The sequence below is a fragment of the Dunckerocampus dactyliophorus genome, chromosome 13, assembly GCF_027744805.1.
Source record: "Dunckerocampus dactyliophorus isolate RoL2022-P2 chromosome 13, RoL_Ddac_1.1, whole genome shotgun sequence".
Classification (NCBI taxonomy): Eukaryota; Metazoa; Chordata; class Actinopteri; order Syngnathiformes; family Syngnathidae; genus Dunckerocampus; species Dunckerocampus dactyliophorus.
In genome coordinates this window covers 24,056,005-24,075,955 of record NC_072831.1, presented here as the reverse complement: position 1 = coordinate 24,075,955, position 19,951 = coordinate 24,056,005, and the positions used below count along the sequence as shown (strand labels likewise).

General features: G+C 42.6%; 2 protein-coding genes across 2 annotated transcripts in view; one reads left to right on the top strand and one right to left on the bottom strand.

Moving 5' to 3' along the window:
* The window catches only part of dync1h1 (dynein, cytoplasmic 1, heavy chain 1), a 38,355-nt gene extending 23,683 nt beyond the window's left edge, over nucleotides 1-14,672 (top strand). Inside the window, exons 55-77 of the mRNA XM_054796110.1 lie at nucleotides 16-228; nucleotides 315-442; nucleotides 525-678; nucleotides 1,889-2,035; nucleotides 2,131-2,281; nucleotides 2,352-2,605; nucleotides 2,693-2,827; nucleotides 2,899-2,993; nucleotides 3,067-3,241; nucleotides 3,350-3,425; nucleotides 3,533-3,693; nucleotides 3,776-3,887; nucleotides 4,019-4,203; nucleotides 4,432-4,545; nucleotides 4,630-4,800; nucleotides 4,879-5,096; nucleotides 5,183-5,286; nucleotides 6,917-7,125; nucleotides 7,264-7,417; nucleotides 11,220-11,362; nucleotides 12,476-12,644; nucleotides 12,718-12,842; nucleotides 12,922-14,672. Of these exons, the coding sequence (XP_054652085.1) occupies nucleotides 16-228; nucleotides 315-442; nucleotides 525-678; nucleotides 1,889-2,035; nucleotides 2,131-2,281; nucleotides 2,352-2,605; nucleotides 2,693-2,827; nucleotides 2,899-2,993; nucleotides 3,067-3,241; nucleotides 3,350-3,425; nucleotides 3,533-3,693; nucleotides 3,776-3,887; nucleotides 4,019-4,203; nucleotides 4,432-4,545; nucleotides 4,630-4,800; nucleotides 4,879-5,096; nucleotides 5,183-5,286; nucleotides 6,917-7,125; nucleotides 7,264-7,417; nucleotides 11,220-11,362; nucleotides 12,476-12,644; nucleotides 12,718-12,842; nucleotides 12,922-13,050 (3,522 nt within the window). The 3' untranslated portion in view covers nucleotides 13,051-14,672. The remainder of the gene's footprint in view (nucleotides 1-15; nucleotides 229-314; nucleotides 443-524; nucleotides 679-1,888; nucleotides 2,036-2,130; nucleotides 2,282-2,351; nucleotides 2,606-2,692; nucleotides 2,828-2,898; nucleotides 2,994-3,066; nucleotides 3,242-3,349; nucleotides 3,426-3,532; nucleotides 3,694-3,775; nucleotides 3,888-4,018; nucleotides 4,204-4,431; nucleotides 4,546-4,629; nucleotides 4,801-4,878; nucleotides 5,097-5,182; nucleotides 5,287-6,916; nucleotides 7,126-7,263; nucleotides 7,418-11,219; nucleotides 11,363-12,475; nucleotides 12,645-12,717; nucleotides 12,843-12,921) is intronic.
* Nucleotides 14,673-15,643: 971 nt separating this feature from the next.
* Nucleotides 15,644-19,195, bottom strand: LOC129192740 (uncharacterized). The gene is made up of 5 exons (XM_054797035.1): nucleotides 19,023-19,195; nucleotides 18,740-18,795; nucleotides 18,591-18,665; nucleotides 16,522-16,605; nucleotides 15,644-16,452 (listed from the first exon to the last, which is right to left on the bottom strand). Exons 1-5 carry the CDS (start codon nucleotides 19,054-19,056, stop codon nucleotides 15,913-15,915), a joined length of 789 nt encoding a protein of 262 aa, XP_054653010.1. The 5' UTR covers nucleotides 19,057-19,195; the 3' UTR covers nucleotides 15,644-15,912.
* Nucleotides 19,196-19,951: the final 756 nt, after the last annotated feature.

The following is a 19,951-nucleotide window of genomic DNA, read 5'->3' as shown; positions in this document are numbered from 1 at the left end:
TTTTAAATCGTGCAGGTGAATCGCAGCACAGCCCTCTTGAAGAGTCTGTCAGCCGAGAGGGAGCGCTGGGAGAAGACCAGTGAGACGTTCAAGAACCAGATGTCTACCATTGCTGGTGACTGTCTGCTCTCTGCTGCGTTCATTACATACGCTGGCTACTTTGAACAGCAGATGAGACAGAACCTATTCACTACTTGGTCTCATCACCTGCAGCAAGCCAATATACAGGTAAGCTGTTATGACCTACACACTTTCCAGATGTTGCTCTTATCTGGCAGGATCGAACATTATACTCTCTTTCATTTCTTCCTCAGTTCCGAACCGACATTGCCAGGACAGAATACCTATCCAATGCAGACGAGAGGCTCCGCTGGCAGGCCAACTCTCTCCCAGCGGATGACCTCTGCACTGAGAATGCCATCATGCTCAAGAGATTCAACAGGTTAGCATACATAAGCCCACAGCATCTGAATACTTCCACATTGAGAGTTTGAATGTATTAACTCATCACAACCTCCTCCTAGATACCCGCTGATCATCGACCCATCTGGCCAAGCCACAGAGTTCATTATGAATGAGTACAAAGACCGCAAGATCACACGAACCAGCTTCTTAGACGACGCCTTCCGGAAGAACCTGGAAAGTGCCCTGCGTTTTGGAAATCCACTGCTGGTTCAGGTATTACTGACTATCAGGGTATATATCTTTCCTCTTGTGTGTTCGTCTTCTGTGTCATTTGAGCTGACATTGTTATTGGAATCTGATGTTCTTTTGTTGAGTAACTTTTAGTGAAAACTCATAACTTCATGTTTTAACTTAAATAATGATTTGGAGTGCATGAGAAAGTGGGAAGGAAACTATATCTCTCTTTTGACTACATTAACAGATAGATAGATAAGGGGTACTGGTCGCCGGTCAATCGCAGGGCACATATAGAAGACCATTCACACTCACATTCATACGTATGGACGATTAACCTACCTATGCCACCAATTAACCTAACATGCATGTTTTTTGGAATGTGGGAGGAAACCGGAGTACCCGGAGAAAACCCAAGCACGCATGGGGAGAACATGCAAACTCCACACAGAGATGTAATTTATTAATTTCTGAAAAACCCACTATAGCGAGGAAGAGATAATAGAAGCATCATATTGCGAGTGATTCAAGACTCTGAATTGCCCATTGAATGGTTGTTTGTCTATATGTGCCCTGCAATTGGCTGGCGACCAGTCGAAGGTGTACACCGCCTCTCGCCCAAAATCAGCTGGGATAGGCTCCAGCATACCCTCGTGATCCTAGTGAGGATAAGCGGCATAGAAAATGGATGGATGGACTGTACTGCAGTCGTATGAAGTTATTAAGAAACAACATCAGGAAGTTTTCTATGGATGTATAGTACTTTATTAATCCCACAGCAGGGAAATTCACTTGTTACAGCAGCAAGCAAGATGCGCAAGTAAAGAATACATAGTGACACATGGTTCAAGTGGTGCAGGTGTTGTAGAGCCTGACAGCGGTCGGTATGAAGGACCTGCGAAACCTCTCCTTCTTACACCGTGGGTGTAACAGTCTGCTGCTGAAGGAGCTGCTAAGAGAACCCACAGTGTCATGTAGGGAGTGAGAGGTGTTGTCCATGATGGATGTCAGCTTAGCCAACATCCTTCTCTCCCCCACTTCCTCCACGGAGTCCAGAGGACCGTCCAGGACAGAGCTCGCTCTCCTGATCAGTCTATTGATCCTGCTCCTGCTCCTGTCCCTGTCCGTGCTGCACCCTCTCCAGCAGCCCACAGCATAGAAGATGGCTGAGGCCACCACAGAGTCATAAAACGTTTACGGTACCACTTTTTTAATTTACTTGTTTCTTCTTCTTTTTTTTTCTTTAAAGGATGTTGAGAGTTACGACCCCATCCTGAACCCGGTGTTGAACAGAGAGGTACGGCGAACTGGTGGGCGTGTCCTCATCACCTTGGGAGACCAGGATATCGATCTCTCGCCTTCATTTGTCATCTTCCTCTCCACACGAGACCCTACGGTAAGAAGGAAACTAATTATGATAGTTTGCATGAACAGCTTTACATTGATGGTGTATTTCAAATAAGTTGCTGACTGGTGTCACCGTTCATGCAGGTCGAGTTCCCACCAGACCTGTGTTCTCGTGTGACATTCGTCAACTTCACGGTGACTCGCAGCAGTCTGCAGAGCCAGTGTCTCAACGAGGTGCTTAAAGCCGAGAGGCCCGATGTGGATGAGAAACGCTCTGACCTCCTCAAACTGCAGGGTACGAGACAAAATCAGTCCATTATCTCAGAGATTCAAGTCACTGATTCACACTTGTTTCTTCTCCACAGGTGAGTTTCAGCTGCGTTTGCGTCAGCTGGAAAAATCTCTACTGCAAGCGCTCAATGAGGTTAAAGGGCGTATCCTCGACGACGACACCATCATCACCACGCTGGAGAACCTGAAAAAGGAGGCCGCCGAGGTGACCAGGAAGGTGGAGGAGACGGATATCATCATGGCGGAGGTGGAGGCGGTGTCTCAGCAGTACCTGTCCCTGTCGTCCGCCTGCAGCAGCATCTACTTCACTATGGAGGCTCTCAACCAGGTCTGAACATAGACTCGGACTCCTATAAACGCACAAAATTACACATGCTTTCATAAGCTTATCTTATTTGTTTGTATCTTGCTTCAGATGCACTTCCTGTACCAGTATTCGCTTCACTTTTTCCTGGACACCTACCACACTGTGCTGTATGAGAATCCCAACCTCAAGAGCATCAGCGACCACTCACAAAGACTTGCTCTCATCACAAAAGACCTTTTCCAGGTAGAAAGTGGAACTTTTTACAACAAAAAAGTTGTTTCTCCTTGTATGAAATCTTGTTTTCTCCTTTGTAGGTGGCGTTCAACAGAGTTGCCAGGGGAATGCTGCACCAGGACCACATCACCTTTGCCATGCTGTTGGCTAAGATCAGCCTCAAGGGAATGACCAGGTCAATATTTAGCTGTTGGTAATAGTCTGCAAAATCTGCCATTTATAATTCCAACTGGTCTTCAACATTTTAGCGAGCCATCATATGATGCAGAGTTCCAGCACTTCCTGCGTGGTAAGGAGATCGTGCTCACTGGAACATCCCTGCCCAAGGTGAAGGGCCTGACCTCTGAGCAGAGCGAGGCCATGATCCGCCTCAGCCGCCTGCCAGCATTCAAAGACGTGGTGGCAAAGATTCAGGCTGATGAGGTGAGGACATCATGCAGTTGGACTGGTGTTTACCCAGCTGTGATACTGAATGTACTATGACTATGATTATATGTTTTAATTATGGTCTATTTGTTTTTGCCTGTTTAGCAAATCTTTATGTGGCTTGAGAGTAACACCCCAGAGCTGGCTGTTCCTTACCTGTGGTCAGAGGAGAAACAGTCTAGTAAGTTTTTTTTTTTTTTTTGGTGTTTTGTTTGGCAATGGTCCATATGTGCTGCTTTTAATTCAAACTATCTGTTTATCATCTTTGTTTATCCTCTTCCTACTCAGCTCCGATTGGCCAGGCAGTGCACCAGATGATGCTGATTCAGACTTTCCGCCCAGACCGCTTGTTGGCCATGTCTCACATCTTCGTAGCAAAGGTTCTGGGAGAGACCTTTATGAGCATCATCGAGCAGCCCATCGACCTGGCCAATATTGTGGATAGTGAGGTACTAATTGTCTTTTTACATTTTTCTTGGTAGAAGTCATGTCAAGTGTTATCGCAATTCACCAGTCCTCTTGAACCTACAGGTGAAGCCCAGTACACCCGTTTTGATGTGTTCTGTCCCGGGTTATGATGCCAGCGGCCTGGTCAGAGACCTGGCTGCTGAGCAAAACAAACAAATCACTTCAATCTCCATCGGTAAGGACTAACCCAATTTCATACCTGATCTTACTGAATAATTTTGCTGATTTGCATCCCATCTATCCATTTCATTCTATGCCACTTGTCCTCATCAGGGTGCTGATTTGCATATCTTCAATTATCTACAGGTTCTGCTGAGGGATTCAACAAGGCAGACAGAGACATCAACACTGCCGTCAAGTCTGGCAGGTGGGTGATGTTGGAGAACGTCCACCTCGCCCCAGGCTGGCTGATGCAACTGGAGAAGAAACTCCACTCTATGCAGCCACATGCGAGCTTCAGGCTCTTCTTGACGATGGAGATCAACCCTAAGGTACCAGATTCACCTGGCAGCTTATTATTTTTTCTGTCAGGATTCATCAGTTATTTAGTTATGTTTACATTTTGGGTTTAAAACCTGGAGTGGCCAATAAATGCCAGTTCATGAAATTGAGGCATATGGAGTGCATGCTTTTCTAGTTTTATTATGGAAATGAACAATTGCCAGTGAATGAATTTTTGCCTGCATCTTAATTAGAACTCAATTGTCTTTCTTTTTTAGGTCCCAGTGAATCTCCTTCGTGCCGGTCGTATCTTTGTCTTCGAACCTCCTCCTGGTGTGAAGGCCAATATGCTACGCACCTTCAGCAGCATACCAGTGGCTCGGATGTGCAAGGTCACCTACAAATATTAATTTTTACCTGTACACCGTCCCAACGTTTTCCCATCTTAACTCTTTTGTTCCTGTGTGTTTGGACAGGCTCCCAATGAGCGTGCCCGTCTATACTTCCTGCTGGCCTGGTTCCACGCTGTAATCCAGGAGCGTCTGCGTTACGCACCGCTGGGTTGGTCCAAGAAGTATGAGTTTGGTGAGTCTGACCTGCGCTCCGCCTGCGACACTGTCGACACCTGGCTAGACGACACCGCTAAGGTTTGTCATTAAAGCAAAAGCAAGAGTCCCGCCATCCAAACTATATACATAATAGGAATGACACTGCTATGCTCACAGGGTCGTCAAAACATCGCCCCAGACAAGATCCCCTGGGCAGCCCTAAAAACCCTGATGGCCCAGTCCATCTACGGCGGCCGTATTGACAATGAGTTTGACCAGCGTCTGCTGAACACTTTCCTGGAGCGCATTTTCACCAAGGGCAGTTTCGACAGCGAGTTCAAACTGGCGCTCAAAGTTGACGGACACAAAGACATCAAAATGCCTGATGGTATTAGGTCCGTAGCAGTCTCTTTTCTGTTCAGCATCATCCAATGTGTTCTCAGCCAGTGTGTGATTTTTCTTTATTTTTTTTATTCTAAAGGCGTGAGGAGTTCATGCACTGGGTGGAAATGCTTCCTGACACTCAGACTCCATCTTGGCTGGGGTTGCCTAGCAACGCGGAGAAGGTCTTGCTCACCACTCAGGGTACGCTGCCAGCAGTCCTCTTCGATCACTTGTACTCCGATCCCACTTGCAGCACCGTCCATCATCCTTCTCATTGGGCCTGTTTTCACACAAATATTAACCATCTTCTTTCTGTCAAAGTTCTCCCTCATGTTCACTCGGACACCATTTTTAGATGCAGAGATGTTAGACGCGTGGTGATTCCTCTCCTCATCTTTCTGTTGGTCCTAGTTTGCAGTCTTGTATATTATTGTTGTTGTTTTGCAGTATATGTTCCCTTTGTAAGCGTCATCTTTAGAAGGTAAAAGGAGTGTGTATCCTCACCCTCCAGCAGCTGTATTTCACAGCCAACATGTCGCTTTGCGAAGACACCATTCCCACCCTCTGAAGCATACTCCCCTCACCTCATGCCCTTCACGCTTTCACCAGTCACTTCATTAAGTACACGTAGGTTGGAACTGCTTTAACACCCCCAAGTTCTTGCATGATGACATGATAGCATCCCTCAGTTGCTACAAATGTGATGCTAATGATGCAACTCTTAACATTCAATTAAAATTTGGTGGCAGTGGAGGACATTTGTTTACACTACAACACCGGTTCATGTTGTTTGGAGCTTCGTAGCACAGGTGTACTTAATAATAAAGTGGCTGATGAATGAATACCCCCTTAAACACTCCCTACCTTTGCTAATGAGGTGTCCAGACGCTCCCCTTTATCACCAGACACCATGCAACTTATTTCCTCATACAGAGGTCAGAGGTGCAGATAGTAGTATTACTTTCTGTCATTAAGGTATACTCTTGTAGAGGAAAAAGGTATGAACCCAGGCAGACTGGACAGTAGCAAAATGTTCTGAAGGTGCGGCGCTCCCTGGTACATAAGCATGGGTGCACACCACATGGTGGAGACACCTAGCAGTCTATTTTAAGTTAATCACTTGAAAACAACCTACCTTTTTAGATTTGAATTTATTTGGACATTTTTCATGTACATATCTATATTTACTTATTGATTTATATTTATTTAGGTTAATTAAGGACAAGCACTTTCTAATAGTACACGGAATAACAATACTGAAATATAAAGTTCATGCCAAACGTGCTGTTGGGGATTACACACGCCCTCAAATTAATTTTATACACTACACATATGCATGAAACAATTAACAATTATCCATATTTCATAGTATACACCTTAACAGCTTCCTTTTCTACCAATAGCCTATATATTATGATTACCATTTTTACCCTTAAGCAGCCATTTAAAATTAATTATTAACATACTATACAGAGAATGACATCGCGTCAGACGCTTTACATGCATAAGACATGAGGTAATTGAAGTTTTTCTTGAAAGAAAAAAGGCACCCTCAAATCGACGGAGACATTTATTTAATTTGATGATTGAGGCACGGCGTCTGTTAGACGGATGGCCACTATTTGAGGAAATATGTTATCAAAAACCTGCTTTGTTACATTTGATGGATGTATTGCCTGAAGCCTTGTCTGTCTTTCCCCAACTCCCTTTTTTGTTTTTTGAAGCAACTCGAGCTGACCCATCACCAAGATGAGCTTTGTGTTCCACTTATTAATTTCTCCTCCCCGCTCACTCCCTCCCTCCTTCCGTCCTCCCTTGCCGGGTTGCGCAGGCACTGACATGATGGGTAAGATGCTGAAAATGCAGATGCTGGAGGATGAGGATGACCTCGCCTACGAGACTGAGAAGAAGGAGCGCACGTCGTCCACGTCGGACGCCCAGCCGGCCTGGATGAGAACGCTGCACACCACCGCCTGCAACTGGCTGGAGCTCATGCCTCAAACTGTCAATCCGCTCAAACGCACAGTGGAGAACATCAAGGTAACCAGGAGGATGCCGCTTTACCTTTCAATATTTGTTACCACGCAACAAGGTTAAAAAAGTAAATAAAATACCCCATGATTGCTGGCATTGTGTTACCTTCCAATCTTTTCATTGTCCGTCTCTTTCCTTCGCCAGGACCCACTGTTCCGCTTTTTTGAGCGTGAGGTGAAGATGGGTGGCAAGATGCTGCAGGAGGTCCGCCAGGATCTGTCAGATGTGGTGCAAGTGTGCCAGGGCAAGAAGAAGCAGACAAACTATCTGCGCACTCTTATCAGCGACCTGGTTAAAGGTATACTATAATGGCCTCTTTATAAACTTCTTATCTGTCTGTTTCTTTATACATTGAAAACATGTTTCCTATATTTTCATCTATTTTGTCTCCAAAATAGGGTCTTTTTTTTTTCATAGAAAACACATCTCATTCACCCTAACTCAATACTAATTTCTAAATAATAATTGTCCCTCGTTTATCATGGGTAATCGGTTCGAGACCCAACCGCAATAAGTGAATTTCCACAAACTAGGATTCAATGTTAATAAATGGAATATATTTGTAGTTCTGGCAACCGATCCAGGGTGTACCCTGCCTCTAACCCAAAAGCTGGGATATGCTACAGCATACCCCCACAACCCTAGTGAGGACAAGCGGCACAGAAGATGGATGGATGGATGGATGGATATTTCTGTAGTTATGGCATAGAAAACCTGTTACTGATCTTCTACATACGGTTTTTAACATTATTAGAGTCCTCTAGACATGAAAGAACAGCCATATAGTTATAATATTTAATACATTTATATTACCCAATATAGTAGATATAATCAGAGAAAATAAGACACATTAGACATAAATAAGATAACACTCTCACGTTAGCAGTTCCTTGTTTTTTTTTTTTGTTGTTGTTTTGTTTGTTTTTCTGGACACCTGCAGTGGCTATTGTCCCATCAATGTATTATAATGTTGGCTTTAAATGGCTTCACACTCATGTCCAATATAGTAGACATAATAACAGTAAATAAGTCCTTTAAGACCGAAATAAAACTACTGCTCGTGTGTCACAGTAAATGTGTTCTCAAGGGGACCTTAGTGGAGGGCGGACAGATGTGTTGGAAGGCAGGAAATGGCGTCAGAGATTCAGAGTTGAGTTTTAGCCTGTTGTGGGTTATGGCCCCAACAGTGTCCTGTGTAGTTGTTATTATGCTAGTTCATTTAAATCATTCGTTTAAATGTAATCATTTAAACCTGCAATAAATGCCTGTTCTGGCGATCATGTCTGGTGCCTGCCTTACCGAACAATTACTGACAACTAGTGGCACCGTGATAGAGTGAGGGCGTGATGTTCGAACCATGATGTAGCGAAGCACAACTGCACACCATACTACAGCATACAATGTTTGTACAAAAGGTGTTACTAGTAGGTGGCAACATAACACGGACAGACATCTGTATACTGTACACTTGTGTCGAGACAAGCAGAGAGGAAGATGACGGAGGGTGTTTTTTTGCTACCACTAAAAAGAGCAGGCCAAGAACAGCATAAAGTGACAAACTTGATGTTCTTTGTAGATGAAGTGAAACATTACGATGTTGATGTGAGGTTTGAATGTAGCCATTGGCTGAGTGCTTTCATTTTTACCTCTACTTCAATCATCTTACCGGTACATTATCATTCATTAGTTGTGAGTACCTATACATTTTACAATCTAAAATGCATTTAATAAATGAGTGAGTCACAGACAACGAGGCAAATACTACATTAAAATGTCATATACAACCGCTGTCTGACTTTTGTTTTTTTGTTTATTTTTCTTATTTTGAAGTAAAATTGAGAAGTATTTGTCGTCTTCCTCTTTGGTATAAGTGAAATACAGTCAAACCTGTCTTAGCGGCCACCTTTATAGAACGGCCACCTGCCTATAGCAGCCACTGAAAAATCCCCCGCAGCAAATTGACATGTTATAGACCCCGTGTATAACAGTCACCTGTCCAATGCGGCCAGAGGCCACCCATTTTGTCTCCCTTGGTCAATATCTGACTGCATATAGCGGCCAAATTACCAACTCAAGTAAAAGCTTCATGTACGAAAAAGTTTCGTTTTTCAATCAATGAAGCCGTCGTGTGTAGACTTTAATTACTGAGTCCTAGCTCAGTCACAATCATTCACAAGATCCACACAAACTGTCAGTTGTTCCACATAAAAAAGCCGTCTTCTTTTGAGCTTGCTATTTCCTGGTCAGACATGTAACTTTAAGAGCATTTGCACCAAAACATTACCGAAATTAGGCTGGGAACAGGACGTGCTCCCAGCGACGCTACAATAATAAAAAAAAAAAAAACATACGCTAGCATGCATGCGGGAGCAAAACTGAGTTCGGTTGTACTTTAATTGAAGTATTTTAGAATGTACTCACGTTATTTTTCATCAATCCTCATCCACAAATCCATCAAAGTCCTCATCTTCTGTATTCGACACAAAAAAAGCCGTCTTCTTTTTCGTTCGCTACTAGTCTGTTAACTTGTCAGTGTTATTCAGCTCTGAAGCAAAGAAGGAAACTTCTCTTGTTGCTTCTGCCAACTTTGTTTATTGAACGCGGCCACCAGACAGCAGCTCAGAACACACACACATCTCTCAGCATCATCTCTCCTTCCTGCTTGCCCACAAGGCAAAGGTTAAACAAGCCCCACTACATAGCTGTCCAGCCAATGCCTGTAAGAAATGACACCGTTTATTTCCTGGTGCGCACTGGTCAATACTGTAATGCCGCTTGTTGTGGGGAAGGAAAGACTCATGTCGCCGATGCACTTTAATGGCTTTATTAACAGCGGAGAACACTGCAGGACTTTACATCCACGCCAACAGAAACACACTTCCCAACTCTCTCCAAACTCACAGCTAGCACTGAGCCTAGCTTTCCTGCTCGGGACGCCCACCGTCACTTCCCGTCACTTCCTGATGAATTAAAGCTGTAATGACACTCTGCCGTATAAAAAGTAAAATATTAAAAACAAGCGTAAGACATTACTAGCACAGCTTTGTTCTGTGGGTCGTGGATATATTCTATCAGTTATTATTAAGCCTCTAGCTTCCTTTTAGTAAGTAAAAACCTTGGCTATGATTGCACTACATTGTCATGTAGACCTACAAAGTACACTTGGAAGAACAAGAGGTGAATAAATGTATTGCAACTGATGTGAAACTGATGAGGGGTATGATTAAATAAGCTTTGCTTCTTCCTACTCCTTTTTGGACATGCAAAATTGTGAATTGTACTATGTGATGTGCTACTGTTTGACTCATGCATGTTCAGGATTAAAACCATGAACCATGATAATAACAAGCCTAGTAGTGCTGTACGACTTTTATCCGCAGTCCGCAGTGCCCTCTACTGGTCAACATTATTATTTTTCCCCCCCTTTTTTTTCTTTTTTTTCCTTCTACTGGTCAACATTCAAACTGGACGCCAACCTGTCTATAGAGGCCACCTGTCTATAGCGGCCACTTTTGCAGACCCCCCTCTAGTGGCCGCTATAGACCAGTTTGACTGTATCTGATTTTGTAGTCTTATATAGTGGGATTTTTAAATTATTATTATTATTATTATTATTTTTATTTTTTTTTATGCATTCTCGGCATGCAGTTATCATGTCCTTCCTTGTTTTCTTGACAAAATATCTTAATAAATTCTTCTAAAATGCACTTTGGACATGCAATTATTATTATTATCATTGTTAATGTTTTAATAGATGACATAGGCGATTAAAAAAAAAAAACATTTGCTTGGTTTGACTTAAGTAAAAGTATTAAATATATAAATAAATCATTTTAAGAAATAAAATGAAAGTGTTGGGGGGGGGGGGGGGGACAATCAAAAAGACGGAAATAAAGATGGTTCACGACTTAATGACCATTTGAAAATGTGGGTCCCAAGTTGAGACCAGTTGAGAACCCCTGGTTTAGAGTATTTTAAAATGGGCGTTTTCATGGGTGTGTCCATTATTTGCGGTATTTTGCCAATATTGTAATCCCCACAAATAGCAGGTATCTACTGTATAGTGAATACTCCTTCGTTTCTACCTGGCTTTCCTCCAGGCATCCTCCCTCGCAGCTGGTGTCGCTACACGGTTCCCATCTCCATGACCGTCATCCAGTGGGTGGCGGACTTCAGTGAGCGCATCAAACAGCTGCAGCAGATCTCCCAGGGAGCTGCCAGCGGAGGTGCAAAGGAGCTGAAGGTAAACATTTGTACTCAACTCACTCAACTCATATACAATAAATATGTCCCTTGTACTTTGAATGTAATAACATGGTACCACCAGTAACATATGAAGCTGATTTGGGTGGGGAAAGAAAGCATGTGGAAAATCCTTCTTCTGCAGGGTGAAACAGAGGTAAGGAAAATACTCTTAACTGCCGCGCACACCAAGCTTTATTCACTGCAGCTCCATTTGGTGGGTTGGCCCCGCTGCAAGCAGACTGTAACAGCAGATTCCTCAATCTACACCTTTTTATCTGATGGATTCCCTTCCCTTCCATTTCTATCTTTTGTCTAATTCTGTTAACTACCAAATGCCAATCAAAACATAACATGGAAAATAAGTTATTTTAGGCTCTGGAAAAAAACAAAAATACTGAAAGAAGTTGTCCAAAAAAATCTTCTAAAGCAGGCAGGCATCCTGTACGAGGCGCCAGAAGACTTCAGGGGAGGCACATCTTGGAAAACAAAGAAAATGTGTTTTTTAAAGCTACAAAGCTGGGGAAGCCCCAACCCAGTGATGTCCAAAGTGCGGGCAGGAGTGTATTTTTGCTCCTTTTTTGTTGGCCCATGGCATATTCTAAAAATGAACATACTGTAAATTCTTAAGCTATATTATTAGATAGTCCTTTTTCCGTTCTGTAGTAATCAACAATAGAACATAGGTAAGTTTCAGGAAAATATCAGTTTCCAACTAAAAACGGGAGAAAAGCAGCATTTTGTGAAAAGATGCATTTCAAGCATAACTTTCACTTTGACACACATTTTTTGCTTTTGTGACAGCTCAAATATCTACACCGCAACATAAACAAAACAAAAAATGGTTGTTTGACATCAAAATAATTTATTTACAAATATAACACCATCAGCTATTTACAATTTTCACATTTGGAAATGAACCGTGTGTGTGCATGCGTTACTATTCCCCTACAGTGCGTAACCTTCTGCACGCTACACTCCTCCACGTTCTTCCACTTCCTCCTTGCTGTCATGTATGTGTTTCCCATTCAAATTCACATGCCGAGGTCTTGGCTCACTGTGCCACACTTTGAACATACCTGACCTTCAGCCAACATGCAAATTATTTTCCTAGAACATCCATGTGTGCCTGGGAAGCCTGTTTGTGCCCGAGGCGTACATCACCGCCACCCGCCAATATGTGGCCCAAGCAAACAGCTGGTCTCTGGAGGAGTTGTGTCTGGAGGTCAACGTCACCACCGCCCAGGGTACCACACTGGATGCGTGCAGCTTCGGCATCAAAGGTCTTCCTCTCAACATCCGCAAAGGAAGTGTTTTTGTAGGAGCATTTCTCACGCAGACTGTGCACTATTGTAGGACTGAAACTCCAGGGAGCAACATGTGCCAACAACAAGCTGTCCCTGTCCACGTCCATCTCCACTGAGCTACCTCTCACTCAGCTCCGCTGGATCAAGCAAAGCAATGCTGAGAAGAGACACATGGTAGGATAGGAAAAGCACTGAGCCTGTCCTAAACCTCTGTGAACTCATTTTTTTTTTTTTTTTTTTTTAATCTCTGTAGGTGACTCTGCCTGTGTACCTGAACTTCACCAGGTCCGACCTCATTTTCACCGTCGACTTCGATATCGCCACCAAGGAAGATCCGCACAGCTTCTACGAGCGCGGCGTGGCAGTCCTATGCACAGAGTAGAACACGACCACCATCTTTATAGTTAACCTCGACCCATTAATCGTCGATAAGTGCTGCATATTAACCACTCGTTTTAGCGTAGTTGCTAGCCTTCATTCCGCCAATCTAGTACTTTTGTGGAGCAGTAGTGAACACATTTTATGCATTTTGAAAAGTGTTTTGAGAAGGTCTTGAGGGAAGTTGTCAGATGGTAAATGTCAGAAATCATGTTTGGAAAGAGAGAAAGTTGACAAGGGATCTTGTTTTTATGAAGGAACGCGTATGTTTTTTGTAGATTGAATAAAGCTTGCACAACTGAAATCCACCATGTCATTGTACGTTGTGCTGTGAGCAAATGTGTGTGCCATTGCAGTAGTCAGAAATTAACAAATGATTGCCGTTTTGTGGTATACTTGTATTAGTCGAAACATATTGAAATACAAGTGATATGTAGTATTCAGGTCAGTAGGCGACAGTAGTGACACAAAACATTGAGACATTACAGTACATCACATTACCTGAACGCTGTATGAAGTCCGCCATGACTTGTCTCACACCAGAGCGTGAAACAAATCCAGTGTGGAAGTGGTAAGTTTTCGGCTCTTTTTTAATAGAAATAAATTTGAGGCGAACTGGTTAGCTCGCTCGCTAGCGGCCGTCTGGAGTCCCTGCAGTATAAGAGCTGCAATGTGGTGTAAACAATGAACAATAGGAGTGTAAAGGTGACATGTTATTTCATGTCTACAGGGCTCTAATGTTAAAACCTGTATTGAGAAAGTCTTAAACAGGTTTTCAATGCTCTACGAAAATATTCAATTTATTTACATTGAATCTTATTTAGCGGAAATTCAAAAGTAGCAAGGCTCCCCTAGAAGTCGCTAGATGACGTAATTGGCTAATTTGCATATGATGTAATGTAACGGATGCCGGCCTGTGATAATTGTGCTATAAATTATCGACGATAATCATTTCGACCTTTTTTTAGACCAGATTATCATCACTGTGTATGTCACATTTGAGCCACTAGATGGTACTAAAGTGTAGTGTGTCTGTGTGAGGCACAGAAGATGCCTACTATAGAACTTACGAATCGCAAGGCGTCACCACTTCACATACCCTGGGTATCGCGAGCTCGTGCCGCACTATACATTCACTTCGTCGATCAAATGCCTCAGCAAGCGGCAACCGCCAGGAGGAATGCCCCACAGCACATCCACACTGGAACTGTTGCATTTGGCTTAGAAACTATCGCTTTTGTGCTTTCATTCATATTAGCATTTGCTTGCTAACTCCTAGCTAGCACTCAGTGTATTCAGTGACGACGTAGCTAGCCCCCGCCTCCACGTACTGTGACAAAGACTTTAACTTCTTCCATAATGCGTCCCAGCAAAGCATTTTATTCAAAGCATTTCAAAGCTGATTCTTCAGCTGCCTCTGTCCACCTGAGGGAGCCAGAAAAGCATCTGGTCTCCTGCTCCCCAGTTTCCTCATAGCTCATGATCAGCTCCTCAAATAAAGAGTGCCCCGTCCTCACGAACTCGTGCGTGCCACAATATGCCATTTTATGACGTGGACATGTGCGGCTTATAGTCCGGTGCGGTTTACATATGTACAAATCGTTTTTTTTAGTGGGTGCAGCTTAAACACTGGTGTGCATTGGCGGTTCTGAATTGAATGACACCCCAGGCGGACCGAAGCTGTGCGGCTCCCAAACCCCCCCCCCACCCTCCATTTTTATTTATCCCTGATCCACGAACAGAGGGGGGTTCCTAAATGTGGGGTGATTTTTGTCAACCAGCTTGTCGAGGTTGGTGACATTGAAAACTGAGCTGAAGTCAACAAACAGCATCCTGACATAGGAGTCAGGGTTTTCCAGGTGGGTCATATGGGCGGCCGTCTACCCCTCCCTTTTCCGGGCTCATCCAATCAGAGGTCAGTACACATTCTCTGCCTCAGAGAAATCGGAAAGTAGACATTTCAAGCAGGAATGAACGGACAATAAATGCCGATATTTTAAAAAATGCACATTTCCCCCACTCCGATGTAAAAAAAAAAAGTCTCTAATGAGAAAAAGCGGTATAGAAAATATCTGGATTGAAGTTGAATATTGTAAACTACTGGTTCGCGCTCAGCAAATGAACCGCAAAAACATCCTGAGAAGTTAGTCTGAACTGCACCACTGTTGACCTGTATATTTTAGCAATTGAATCAAATAATGCAAATGAAAATACAGTTGTGAATATGCATTAAAAGTGATTATTGAAATGTAATGTTCTATATTGTATTATAGTCACTATCTCTCACTGAAAGGTAAATGTATTTTTGGGCACACTTCAGCTTGACAGATGCCACTTTTGTTCTGCAGGTGCTGTGCGGTGTCAAGTTATTGCACCCACCTGAAGAAAAAGGCGTTGATTTGTGGTATAGTGTTTGTAGTGGACCTACACGGTGAGTAATTGAGGACATTCAGAAACTAAATTGTATATTTTATTATTACAATAATTATTTTAGCTGCAAAAAAAGACCTACCTACTAAACCTGAAGTTATTTCATGGATTTTGGTGAGGAAACTTTGAAAAGTTTGCTTCAAGTCAAATAATTTAATCAAATAGGTTTCATGCCAGAGCATATCCAGTGAATGTCACTCATACATTTGTTTTACAGCATGGCAGTCCTCAACAGATTCACAAATACAGAACAAAAAGAAAGCTTCAACAAGTTAATAACTCAATCCTCGTTTATAGTTTGGCCAACACAAACAAAAAATCTCCTGTCGGTACACAGTTGAACGTTTGCAATGACATTCTCTCTAATGAATGTGCTTCATGACAAAGTGCATTGTTTTTTTTTAAGTAGTGCTTTAATGTTGAGCATCACGAGGATCTAGCATTTTTCCCAAGCAGAATCTCCTGCTTCTTCCTCCTCCTCCATGTTGAAAACACACTGCCTCTTTCTGTGGCCCGGCCCCGGCTCCAGCCCATCAGCTGCGGGGACAGCCAGTTTCCTCTTGAACAGAACCCTGAGGTTACATGTGCTCCCCGGAGATCTGTCTGAGGAGCTCTCCGGCCTCTGGCTGGAGGTCGAGGCAGGGTCGCCAAGTTGTGCTTTGATGTCCGTGCCGTTTGACATCTCTGCCACAGGTTCTCCGCCATACAAGTCCGCGTGGGAGGACAGAGAGACAAGCTCGCAAAGCCAAACCTCCGAGCCCTCCGTGCACTTCATCTGGACGTCCACAAGGTGCTGCTGCTCTGCCGGTGTTTTCACCAGTTGTCTAAAGCCAGTATCTGGGGGAGGTTGAAGGATAAAACGCCTGCTTTTACGCGAGAAGCGACCGCCTCCTCCCTTCCCTTGTTGTCTCGTTTGCCTGCTTGGGGCGTCCATGTCATCAGAATCCTCAGAGCTGCCATCATACGGGTCCAAAAACTACAAACATACACAGACTTGGGCTTATGTAGCGGTGCCACTTGATTGTGCTGAACCATGATGTCTTACCAAGGAGTAACAGCCATGTCTTCCAGCAGGTTCAGGCAATGTCCGCCTTAAAGTGCCACTCTCCGGTGCACTGCTCACACATTCCTGCCATAAAGACAGCGTTTGGAACAATTTGTTGTTGGAATTGCATGGCGTGCCACATGGAATGCTATGGTGGGCTGTATATGGCCCATGGGCTGTAGGTTGCCCAACCATGCAGTAGATAGCGCTCTTTTTGTATGTTCCAATACACTCCTGATCAAAATTTTAAGACCAGTTGAAAAATTGCAAGCATTTACATTTTGCACTGCTGGATCTTAAGGAGCTTCTTAGAGCTTCAAAATGCAAAAAAAAAAAAAAAAAGAGAGTAAGCAATTCACTGAAATCACCCATTAAACTGAAATAGGCTGTTCATCAGCTGATAAAAAGTTCAAGACCATAAAAAAAAAACACAAAACCCCTCTAAAATAGAAAATGTTAAAAAAAAAGACTCAGTAATGAATAGCTGCACCATTCTTGTTAATCATCTCATAAATTGGTTTGTCAGTGTTTCCAGGAGGCTAGTGGGAATGTTGCTGCAGGTGGTGAAGATGGCTTCACGGAGGGCATCCACTGTCTGAAACTGATGTCCATCCCTTGCCATCCATCCCAAATGTTCAATAGGATTTAGATCAGGGGAACACGCAGGATGGTCCAAAAAGAGTGACATTATTCCTCTGGAAGAAGTCCTTTGTCAGGCGGCCATTGTGAACTGCAGCATCGTCCTGTTGAAAAAGCCAGTCATTCCCACGCAGACAAGGCCCTTCAGTCATAGGGGATGCCCCCTGCAACATCTCCACATGATCAGCTGCTGTGTGACGCCCCTGCACAACCTGAAACTCCATTGTTCCATTGAAGGAAAAAGAACCCCAGATCATGATGGTGCCCCCTCCTATGTGCCGTGTCGAAAACATCTCAGGTGGGATCTCCTTGTCATGCCAGTAACATTGGTAGCCTTCAGGACCATCAAGGTAACATTTTTGAATACAACTTTCTTCCACCTTTCAATGTCCCATGTTTGGTGCTCTTGTGCAAAAACGGGGAATTCTACGGCGTTGAGCCTTTTAAGACCTTTTTTGTTCTTAAAACACTTCTCTCACAGATGCCGTCTGATGGTAATTGGACTGCACTCGGCACCAGTAACAACCTTCATTTGGGCCAAGGATCGTCCCGTGTCTTGGCGGACAGCCAATCGGATCCTCCAGCTCAGGTTCGATGACATTTTTTTGGGTCTACCACTCAACTTTTTTTGTTATATAACCCTCAGGATCGTTTAAGAAGTTTAAAATGATTGTCTTACTGCGTCCAACCTCAGCAGCAATGGCGCACTGTGAGAGGCCTTGCTTATGCAGCTCAACAATCCAACCGCGTTCAAAGAGAGAAAGCTTTTTTGCCATTGCCATCAAGAGATCATGACAGTGTGAATATCCGGCCAAAAATGATATTGAATCCACACTTTTGCAAAGATTTTGGCTTTTATCGGTTGTGGTCTTAAACTTCTGATCAGCTGATGAACAGTCAAATTCACTTTATGCAATAAATTGCTTACCCAGTTTTTTTGGTCTCACTCCCATTTCTTCTTTTTGCATTTTGAAACTCCACTTAGAACTTCCTTAATATCCAACAGTGCAAAATGTAAATTCCTTCAATTTTTCCAACTGGTCTTAAAATGTTGATCGGGAGTGTATGTATACCATAAACGCTCCCATTAATGCATCTATTCAAGTAACCGCCATATCTACTCTCGTCAACGGGTGTGTGTGGTCTACAAAAGCAAATAACAGCTGGTGTCTCCAATTACCACTGGGTCCAAAAACACTGGTATTAACAACACACTATAGTCATAAATAGATTGCATACCTGTGAGGGGAAAAAGTATTATTTAAACATAAAGTTTCAGAAAGAATCATTGTGATTTATTTTGGTTGCTTTTTCCATATAAAAACACCACTGTGTACATGTGTGTATATGGTACCAAGTTGAAAATAAGTAAAGAGGTACATTTTTTAATGAAAACATAAAAACAAGCTGTATCTGTTAAAACATCTTACCATAGTGCTGGTGTCAGACCACCTTGGACTTATCTCAGAGTCAGAATCAGTGCTGGACTCCACTTTACACATCTCCTGAACACATACAGAGACATTCTAGTTTCATGTATTCATTAGTGAATGAATAAGATGCCAATTCGGCATTTCACCATGTATTTGAAGGCAAGCTGCTCCATGTTACTGGTTTGGCCACCATCACTATGATCTGCGGAACACAGATCACACCTTAATGACACTTAATGACATGCAACTAGCTATGCTGCGATTTTAGTTCAGTTCGTTCATAAATACACAGGACTTGATGGAAAAAGTCCTTTGTGCCAATAGATGGTCATCACACGAGGCGTGGATGTTGAGAGTGGCGTGGGAAAAATTAAACAAAAAAAACCGTCGATGTTTCCAATGTCCAGTTAATTAACGCCTGCCACCCACCTGGAATTAAATGCTGTCTTCTCCTGTAAGCCATATTAAGTGTGGACTATTGAAAACAACGAAACAATGCTACAATAGTGATAATGTTGTCTCTAGTGTCGTAAAAAGACGACTTAATTAACAATTGAGTAACGTTTGCTACTTCTGTCACAGGTGTTTTCCTTCTCCCGCTTCTCCCGCCATCGAGGTTCATTATTGTTTAACAAACTAAAACTTCCGGTGTTTTTAATCAGATTTTCACAAACGTCCAATATAGGAAGCGCTTGGTTGGTTTGATTTCCGGTAAAAATACCAAAGTACAAATAAGTACACAATCAATCAATAAGTGTATAAATGAAGGAAAGGTGAATGTCATACTCCTATTTCAAAGTTTCTGTGTGAAAGTAATAGTACCAGTGCTTGTTTCTAAAATCGGTACACCTAATATTTAGTATTTGGAGTTACATTAAATCAAACAAAAATTATAGAAATAAAGGGATTAATTAGCTTAGTTTATCTCCATTAATTTTTTTTAACAAAATAAAACTTTTAAAACTGTTTTTAATTGACAGGTTTAGAAAAGAAAGGCCACATCATCAATAGGAAGTGATTGATTTGTTTGTCTACGTAGTAAAACAAATTTTTCCCAAAGTACGAATAAAAGCAATAAATAAATAAATTCCTAAATAAATGAAAGATGATGACAAACATGGTGAATGTCATACTACGTCTAGTTTCCACAAATGTCTAGGTGGAAATAACAGTTTCCAAGTTCGTTCATCCAATATTTCGTATTTGAAAGGAGATTAAATAAGAAAAATGTAACATAAACATTAAATATTGTAGTTAATCTTGCTCCAGCACCAGTTACTCACTATACTATGATGTTCATTATCTTTGAGCAAAGTAACATTTCCGGTGATTTTCAGGATAAAGCTCAAATTCTCTAT

What these genes read in the sequence shown, in the direction of transcription:
- LOC129192740 (XM_054797035.1), bottom strand. Translation starts at nt 19,056, where the DNA reads ATGGCTTACAGGAGAAGACAGCATTTAATTCCAG. An exon ending in AAGACAGCATTTAATTCCAG is followed by an intron (nt 18,796 to 19,022) that starts GTGGGTGGCAGG and finishes TGTGTTCCGCAG; the next exon opens with ATCATAGTGATGGTGGCCAA. An exon ending in GGTCTGACACCAGCACTATG is followed by an intron (nt 16,606 to 18,590) that starts GTAAGATGTTTT and finishes TCTTTATGGCAG; the next exon opens with GAATGTGTGAGCAGTGCACC.